Here is a 9,986-nt window from a genome sequence, read left to right as displayed (position 1 = left end):
GGAGAGGAGGTATAGATTGGACATCCGCAAAAACTACTTCACAGTTAGGGCGGCTAGGAGCTGGAACCAACTTCCAAGGGAAGTGGTGCTGGCCCCTACCCTGGGGGTCTTTAAGAAGAGGCTGGATGCCTACCTGGCTGGACTCATTTGAGTCCCGTTTTTGTTTTGGGGTTTTGTTGTTCTCCCGCCCTGGTGGGGGATCGGGCTAGAAGATCTACTAGGTCCCTTCCGACCCTAAATCTATGAAACTATGAAAACCCGTACATTTTGACTTCCTGATGGTGACATGGATGCCAGCTTCAAGGCATGCTATGCAGAACCTCAGAGCCTTTTCTGGGTGACCCACTCGCGCTCATCCCTTTACAGCCTTCCATAATGCCCTGGAGTACCCTTTTCCAACCATGTCTTTCTCTCCCTGTTCTCCAGACTTCGTTTTATGGACGATTCCGGCACTTCTTGGATATCATTGACCCACGCACTCTCTTCGTGTCTGAGGTAATGAATGTACACATCTTAATCTCTGAAAGTACCATTTCTTAGATGGGAACATAGGACCTGGGGGGGGGCCCTCCAGGGCCATTGTGTCCTTTGAGTTTGGTTTAAAAGAAAATGCTTAAATGCAAGAGTTGAAATCATCAGTGGTGTTCCCTTAATAAGGGCCCCGTTGTATCAAGTGCTAAGGATGTCATTGGGGTGTAGGTTGTCATTGGGTGCTTAGCATGATTCAGGATTGTTCCATAATGGCACAAAAGCCAGGAAATTGAATCCAGTTCTTCCTGTCCAGCCTGCTGAAGTAAAAATACTTGTTACATACCTCACCTAGCTATTTAAGGTTCTCCAACAATGAGGGAAGATCTGATGTGACATTCCTGGTGGTTTTAAAAGGTTAAAAAAAATGTAGAAAACTGCTTCAAGACGTCTTGCAAGAGGAGCACAAATCCACCTTGATGAAATCTGTTACAGTTATTTGGGAGAAGTGCCTGTACAAAATTAATTGTAGTGATCCTTGTCGATCATTTGTGACTCCAGATCCAATTAAATTTGCTTTGAGAGAGAGAAAAAAGCTGTGCTTGCTTTGTCATTCCCACAGATTCAGCCAGGGATCTGCAACTCAAATGAGGTCTCTGCTGGGTCGTGCATCATTGCCTGAAATAAATGTTCTGCAACTGGAGCTTAGTTAACAGTGCTGCTGATGCTGTGTGAGTCAGAACAGAAAGTAGATCACACCCCTAGTAAAAAAAGGTATTTTTTGCCATTCAAGTTAACAGATGTAGCTATGAAGATGCACAGGATCAAATCTTTTTTTGAGTATGAAACTGGCACTTCTACATAGTAATTATCCTGGTTAACTTTTCTGGCTCATGTGTATTTAATTTTATATTGACACGGACTTTTTTGCATATAACATTTCATAAATGTTAATATATTTTTTTCATAAGAAATGTTTCTAATTGGTTTACCTTAAGCAGTGCCGTATGCCACTGTTTAAAGGATGAGATGATGAAAAATGCATACTTTTTTTTTCAGTGGCAACTACTCTGCTATCCAATACAAGATATAGATATAGGTATATATTTAATTTTCAGCACCTGGTACAGGGGTACCTTGTACATTAGCAGCTAAACTATCCATTAGTGTCCATGGTGTGCCTTAGTTGTTTGTCTTTTTTCATACCCTGATGAAAACATACCTGGTAGGCTTTTAAATGTTCTTCTAGAATTGATCGGCTTTCTTCAAAAACATGAGGCTAAGATATATTGGAAAGTTCCTCTCCTTTGGATGTTTGCCCAAGAACACCACAGAGAATAATACTGCAGCTCTCGTGCTATAAAATTGAAGATTATAGCTTCACTTATACAAACACAAGTTCAAATGAAATATGAAATCAATTTTCAGAAGTCGATGTTCTCTGTGTGGAATGCTGTCCGTGGAAATAACCTGCTAGAAAGAGAGAGTTTCAGCTCGCATGGAGATTTCTGCAAGCCATTGAACTAGCAAGATAAAATGGACTGAAAGAGAGGATGACTTGAAAATTCAGTGAAACTTGAGTTGTTGTTTAATGGGAATGTAAGCAGTAGATAAAAACCCCTTCAAATGATGGGCCTGATCCTGTGGCTGTTTTGCACCAAAGTTTGTGTTAATAGATGCAAAGTAATGCATGCTGCAAGGATTCCTTTTCCCATGTGCATTTGGGAATGAGTTGGGAATTGTGTGCAAGTTCTGAATTCCAGTTTGACTCTGTGAACTCCTCACATGTGATTGTCTCCACAAGCAAAATGGAGTTTGCAAAGAAAGCACCTTTTCTGCTGTCTCTTTACCTCTCCCTATGATGAAATGCTGAGCTGTGGTATTGAAGGGCTAAGCAGTCTTCCCAAATGGGTGGGTAGCTGATGGGGTCAGCTGGACTGAAGGGGTCATCTGATCAAGGGGACTGGGCATTTATAAAGAAGAAACTTTCCCATTAGCTGTTTCTTATAGAGAAGGATACCAGAAGCAGAAGGCATTGTGATCCTTAAGGTCAGCAGAGAGCATCCTTCTGCCTGTACCATCTGTGCACCAAGTTCACGTGGCCAGAGTACATGCGAGGTTGTTCCTGGTACTTGCTCCTCGGCTTTGCAACTTCCTCCTCCTTAAAGCCCACCAGAGCCCGAACCTAGACTTTTTTCATAGGTGGTGTAAGGTGTGGCTCAGGCAGGCTGACAGGGGATATTGTTTGGGAAACTGCTTTCTCATGTGGCTTATCTGTTTTTATGACTTATCTTGTTTTTATTACTCCTGAGCCTTTTCTGGGGATGGTGGCATAGGAATCAAATAAATAAAGGATGTGCAGAAAGAGAAGCTATGAAAGAGATGCGGACTTCAACACCCAAGAGGACTTTATTCAAATCCCAGAGAGTGCTCAAGTGCTAAGGAGAATGAGTCAGGGGTGTTATGTAGGTGTGTGATCATCTTGTCTAGACTTGTATCTTATCTCTCCTGTTCTCTCAAGTAGACCTTGGCAGAGTCTGTGTGCTTCAACTGGCATGTCCCTGGAGTAGTTAGCTGTAGACCAGAGTGCTCATATGGGTATTGCTGTAGGAAATGGCATGCATAAGGAACCAAACTGGGGGAGTATTGGGGGAATCGGCTCTGACTTGGGGGGGTAGCCAGAGGCAGAGGAACCATGAGGTCCCATTTCTGTGCTGTGGTAACAGTTGGTGCCCAAAACTAGTGTTAGACAGGCCAAAGAAAAAGACTGTATAAGAAGTGGAAGAGCACATGGCTTCAGTGTCCTGGGACTCGGACACAGCAGCCTGGTCCGTGCCCAGCTTTGGAAACTCTTGTCAAGTCAGGTCTGAGACCTGTGTTACTGCATGTGCTTTGGGAAACTCACACTGGGAAGGATTTGGATGAACTAAAAAGACATGTGGCTCCTTATTTGCTTGTCTAAGTAAAACCAGAAATGGACCCAAGAAATCCAACTCCTTCTACCCCTCAAACCATTAAAAGAAAAAAAAAAAAAATCCAAAACCTCTCTCTATATTGTGTGTGTATATATAGTATATAAACTATATATCTCTATATTTCTATATATCTGAACATGCACATAAAAGGAAATTGAATTAAGCTCCCAACTTTTAGAAAGAAGTCCCTAGCAGGATTTCCTTTTACTAGTTGTAGCAAGGTCCCCTAATTCCTGCTGTTTAGCAACTAGGAGGGTAGCCTTGGAGAGCTGCAGTGCAGAATAGGCTGCTAAGGAAGGGTCAGCTGCAGAGAAAAGCATCAGAGCAGGTGCAGAGAAGAGCTTCAGGCAGGTATCTGTGGCAAGATGCCCTTCAGTATGCTACAAAGGCTGTGCTTTGGCAAATGGGTAAGCTTTGAAGCAAATGGATGACAGCTGGGCAGGCTGCAGGAGGAGTAATGGGCTAAACAGAAACCCCTGGATCAGTCCGAGGTCAGGTGCCCAGAAAGGGGTGGAGGCCAGGATGCTTCAAGCCTAGGTTCAGGGCCAGGTGGTCAGTCTGGCCCTGAGCTGGAGAGAGGAAAGCACTCCTGAATGTTGCTGAGAAGGCAGCGGACCGAGCTAGCCCAGGGATCCAGGGAAACTGGAACCTGCTGGGACCTGAAGCCTCAGGAGACCAGAGGTTTGAGTGCACCTGATAGGTGTGGAGACCATGAGTGGGGTGCCTGGTGGGGCTTTCCATGTCATAAAGGTCAAAAGCCCAGATAGAGCCCTGCCAAGGTCCTGCATACGCTAGTGTTGAGATGGGGCCAGGGGTCTTGTGTGTGGGTCCTGTGCGATGGGGCTGATGCCTAGATGGAGCCCTGCAAGGATCTGGGACCCAGCGGGCTGTGTGTGCTAGAGCCAAGATGGGGCCAGGGGCCCAGTGCATAAGGAGAGAGGGGGCTGAAGCAAAGACACAGCCTTGCTTGGGCCTGGGACCCAGCAGACTGTGTGGGCCAAAGCCAAGCAGTTCATCAGCTGAGGGTAATAACCCAGAAAGTCGGGGACTTGAGGGCTGAGACCAGGCTAGGGCCAGAGGGGCTGGGGTAGGCAATTATTTGGGTTGAAGGGGTACTTAAGGAGTTTTGGTGAACTGTTGCAGGCTGGCAGAGAGTGCTGACCCAGCCCTGGACTGGGGTGGGTAATTGATTCTGCCTGGCCCCAGTCCTGTCTGCTTCACACCCACTGCTGAGGCTGTCAGGCAGGGTTTGCATGAAGACTGCCCCAGGACCCCTGCGTGTAGGCTGTGTTTGGGTAGGTGGATGGGATGCACCCTCAAGCAGGCGCAAAGCAGAGTCTGGGAATGGGACTGGTGGGTGGGGGTTGGGATCAGGTTGTGGCGACAGTGCAGAGCCAGGTCCCAGGGCAGGGCTGTGATATGCTCCTCTTACGTCCCTGCCTGCAGAACTGGTGCCCATTGCAGGGATGTGTGGGGAGCAGTTTGCAAGTTTGCCCTGGGTCCTGGCCCCATGCTGTCACCACTCCGTAATCCCAGCCCTGCCCCCTGCCCACCTCTCCTACTCCTGGATGCTGCTCCCCATCTGCCTGCCTGCTCTGTATGGCTGCCTTGGTGGTGGATGCAGGGTAGACAGGCCATGGTGCCCAGGCAGCGGGGTCAGGTCTGGTGGTGGCAGTAGAGCTGACAGTGGTACCCGAGGGATCTGCCATAGGCTGGATCCAGTCCATGTGCCATATTTTGCCCACCTCTCACGTAAGGGAATATATGCAAGGTATGGAGTGGCTTTGAGGGAGGTGGGGGCAGGTGGCCACATTTCAAGCCATTAAGGCAATTAAGGCCAGGACGGCAATGACTGGGGCAAGTAAACCAGTACAGCTATGTTCCAGAAGAGGCCAGAGTTATCTTTAAATCAACCCCCCCTTTAACGTCTCTTGCTGTCCAAAGAGATATCCCATCCCTCTCTGAGTCTCCTGAAGTTTGGCCTGCAGGCTGGACTGATTTAAGTTAATCAGATCTAAATCATTGATTTAATATGGTGATTTAAAAGCCTGATTTAAATTTATTCATTTTTTATCAGCTTTCCCTTTGTATTTTTTTCTTCTTTTAGGGAAAGGTGTATTTTTCATTGATTGCAACAATTAAAACATGTTGATTTACAACCAGATAGTTTTCTACAGTAGATTTGTTGTATACATTTCCTGGGTACACACACACATTTGGATTTTCAGGAATCCTACATTTTTAATATGCTATAAAATGGTGAAATATATATGTGTTCACTAAATAATTAACTTTTTTTTTTGCTCATATTTGTGTCAAGCTGCAATAAATTGGCAACTTGAATGTAATTAAACACACACAACCAACACTTTGAGTTTATTGAACAAAACTTCCATTTAGACGTAGAAACTTTTTTTTTTAATCAAAACAGAGTGCGCATTTGCAACTAAGTAATCTATTAAACACTAGTATTAACTGTTATAGTATTAGAAGTGTGAACTGTGGTTAGTGGGTTTAAACCAGTTACTTGGGTCACCCTGGGGAAAACTTTCTAGAAATCTTCCCTGCTAACAGTTGATTCCTGCTGGTGTAACCCCTTGGCTTTGTGTGCTGCAGTATTTTAATTTAGAGACATGGACAGAGCACTTGCACACAGATGTAAACATTAACTTTATATGCAAAGGGACCAAGAAAGGCCATTTAAATGAATTGGCCAGAATCATTCAGAAGCAGGGGGTTTGTAGTTACTGAGCAGATGGTTGTTTTTCCCTGAGCTGGAGAATAAGCCTCCATTATGGGTACAGAATCATAAACATTCATAATTTGAGAGCTAAGATAGTCAGAGCTCAGGTTGAGATAATAAAACAGGAATTTGATATTATTCAGGTTGGCTTGGTGGATAACCTTGATCAAGGAGTACACATGGTGTCCAGCACCTGTGATGACTTTGGCTGATCCTTTGCATCCAGTAATATAGACCTTGCAGGGTCAAGCCCCTAATGCATGAACATTGCACCATATTTTTAAAGCTTGATCTGAAATTAAGGTCTTCCCCCATTCTTGTTTGGAAGAAAATCAGCCTTTAACTCCAGAGTTTTTAAATAGAGGCTCATTGACTCAACATAGTATAATCTATTAAAAATAATAATACATTTATGCTTTAGTCTATGCTGTATTAAATTTTGTTTTAAGATGGCTTATTTTAAAAAAGGAAAACAGTTATAATTTAAATGAAAATAAATTAAAAATCTGATTTTTAAATGAAGAAAAAATACCTCTTTAAAAAAAAATCATCATTAAAAATGATCATCATGGTTTTTAATCCACCCTGATGGCTTGTCTGAAGGCTGTGGAACTCCTTGCCACAGGACACAATACTTCCTGCCTATGAGCTTTTAGTTTATAATGTTTTGGTCTTCTTGCATGGTCTTATTCCTGGTTCTTGAGACAGAGCAAAAACTTTTGATGTACCTTCTTCAGCCTATTTAGTTATGCTTTGGCATCTTTTTGTGATTAGGAGACTTCTTCATATGAAACCTTGTCCATGTCTCTTAATACCCATCACTTTTATTTGTACGCCCCCTTCTAAATCTGGTCTCTTATTTTAAGGTGGGGTGCCAAGCACTGCACTCAAAATGAGAGCAAATCGTTGATTCCTTTATATTTAAAAAACAAATGAACAAAAAAACACAAAAAACCCACAAACTTTCCTGTATTAATCTCCAGTCCATTCCTTGGCGATCCTAACATTTATCACTTTTTTACTGTGGTATATGTTGAGCTATCCATGGTATGGCCAGGTTTCTTCCTAGACCTAATACAGCTGATTTAGAAATACAGGGCTCCTGGCGTGCCTTTGTTTTACAGGTGCAATGGGATATGATCCCCCCACACATGCATGGCAGGACGGGTATCAGAAATAAGATCCCAGTTGTGCCCTTTCTACTTGCCAGTGCAGGGGGGAACCTGGGATCACAATCCCACGCTCCCCCTTCATTGGAAATTTTAAGACAGATATCCAGAGGTTTGCAGCTGGAGCTGGAATTGGCTGATTTGTTGACCCTGGTCCAGGACCTTCAGGGGGCCCTGCTACATGGCATCTTAAATTGAACATGTAAACCAGCCATAAAAAATATTCTACGTTATACACAGAACCTATATATGGTAGAAGACATAGGAACAGTCACTTCCTCCCACTTCCACATCCCCCAGTGCATCACTCTGGAATTCAGCACTGATAAATACATCTGCCCTCCAGTCCCTGAGCTTAGATGGAGTCCATTCAAAGTGTCTCAGTCTTCTGCGTGCTAATTATAAACTTTCTACATTACTGTTTGTCCTCATCCTCTGGTTGCTAATATGTCAAGTAGTATTGGACCCAGAACCAAACCTTGAAACATTCAGTTTTTAACCCTTTTTTTCTTCCCCATGATGCAAATTGGTAGTTTAGCTGCTTCTCTTTGTTTTGTTGAAAGTTTTTGATTGACAATACTTGACCCTCCTCACCCTCTGAAGTCCTCATCGAACACCTTTTGAAAGGTAAAATAAATTATGCAAATTGACTGACATTCAAAGAAGTCTCATGAATTAATAAGATGTGATTTCCCTCTGAGGAAGCATGCTGGCCAGACCCTATCATATCCCAGCCTTGCAGGGAATCCTTGGCAGATTCCCAGAAAAGGAAAATGCTTTGACCCTTCCTTTAATGTTTTTGGATTGAATTAGATTGAGGCTTTGAGCCATTGGGAGCGCATCATGAAGCCAACACTAATGCTTTTCTCCCCCGGGAATCCATCCTGGGAAAACAAGTATTAATAATCACGGATCAGATGAAGTGCTCCTACATGCACAAAATCTGCTTTGTTGGTCTACCTAGCCACTGCCCTTTATGTGTCGGTTATGCTGCTTTGAAATACTCTGGGTGCAGCTAGGGAAAAGACATTCAGTTCTGTTTTATAGTGTAAGTTGCGTAGGAAATCTAGAAAATAAAAGCTAACGGAGACACCATATATGGAAAGCTCTTCCTGTTGACAGATGGCTGCATCTAGGGCTTGGGTTCTTCCCAGGTTGCCAGTGGATTGCTGTGTCTTGGAGAAGCCCTCTTTCTGAGGGAGAAAGTGGACAAATGAGCTTTGATTATTATTACATTCTTCTAGTGATTTCAGTCAGCACTTTTTTTTTTTCCCCCTTCTTCTTCCCCATTTTCTGGACTATTGAGCAAGTACCACCTGTCAGGTCAGGCCCTTCTTGGTCTGCTCTCTGGTACTATGTAAACCAGTACAGCCTGGTCCGTGGTTGGGTTGTCAGTGACTAAACCAGCACCCCCACCTGGGCTTGCCTGGGTGAGGAGGGTGTGTGGACACCCAGCAGGACTAAAAACAAGACCTGCCAAAGGGCGGATGAGCTCCTTGCAAGCCAACGGCCATCCATATCTGAAGAGGAGATGGACACCACCAGGTCACTCTGCCCACCAGTGATGCACAGCAACTCAACTGGGGGTGTTGCAGTGGCCTCAGGATTGACTTGAGCATCTACCCTGCCGTGCTTCTAGATGCAACAGCACTGACCCACAGGTTTGTCCAGCCCACTGATGATTTTTTGACAAGCTTTAAGCAGAAAGTGAATATGCAGCCACCAAAGCTGCAAGAACATACGTTTCCAGATCACAGCATTGTTGGAATAAATCTGGGCTTCTGAGGGTGCAGGTTCTTAATGATTATTTAGGGTCTTGCTTCTTCAAGGCTTTCAAATAGTTATCGTCCTATGGCAATGAGCATTATACAATATTATAACTGCACTTTTAAAGTAGTGAAATGATAACAAGACAGTACCTGGTCCTTGCACAAGAAGTAGCACAGAAGACTTGAGGTTTCTGTTCTCCAATTCTAGACTATGCTGATCTTTAAGTCCAAAACCCACATCGGTTCATTTAAAAACATGGATTTCATAGATTTCATAGACATTTGGGCTGGAAGGGACCCTGGAGGATCATCAAGTGCAGCCTCCTGCCCAAGGGCAGGAAGTCAGCAGGGATCATAGGATCCCAGCAAGATAAACATCCAAATGTGTCTTGAAGGTGTTTAAAGTGGGTGCTTGAACCGCCTCCGGCGGCAGTCTATTCCAAACCTTGGGGGCTCGGACAGTAAAGAAGTTTTTTCTTATGTCCAGCCTGAATCAGTCGTGGTGGAGTTTGTGACTGTTCGATGTTGTCATTCCTTGGGGTGCTGTGGTGATCAGACGTTCCCCAGATCCTGGTGAACACCCCTAATAACCTTATAGGTGGCCACCAAATCACCCGAGCCTGCACTTTTCCAGGTTGAGGAGTCCCATGGCTCTCAGCCTCTCGTCATAAGATCTGTTATCCTGATCTCTGATCATGCACGTGGCTGTCCCCTGCACTCTCTCAAGTTTCTCCACATCCTTTTTGAGTTGTGGAGCCCAAAACTGGACTCAGTACTCCAGCTGTGGCCTCACCAAGGCCAAGTACAAGGGGAGAATGACATCCCGGGATTTGCTTGAGAAGCATCTATGGATGCAAGCCAG

At 44.4% G+C, this 9,986-nt stretch overlaps 1 protein-coding gene across 3 annotated transcripts in view; it reads left to right on the top strand.

The window, feature by feature from the left end:
• The window catches only part of SFXN5 (sideroflexin 5), a 270,380-nt gene that overhangs the window by 17,302 nt on the left and 243,092 nt on the right, over positions 1-9,986 (top strand). For all 3 annotated transcript variants that reach the window (XM_019526158.1, XM_019526156.1, XM_019526157.1), the window contains exon 2: positions 427-495. In XM_019526158.1, the coding sequence (XP_019381703.1) occupies positions 427-495 (69 nt within the window). The remainder of the gene's footprint in view (positions 1-426; positions 496-9,986) is intronic.

This window comes from Gavialis gangeticus, unplaced genomic scaffold, assembly GCF_001723915.1.
Source record: "Gavialis gangeticus isolate Ggan-Ray unplaced genomic scaffold, GavGan_comp1, whole genome shotgun sequence".
Classification (NCBI taxonomy): domain Eukaryota; kingdom Metazoa; phylum Chordata; order Crocodylia; family Gavialidae; genus Gavialis; species Gavialis gangeticus.
This window is presented reverse-complemented; position numbering and strand designations above follow the sequence as displayed.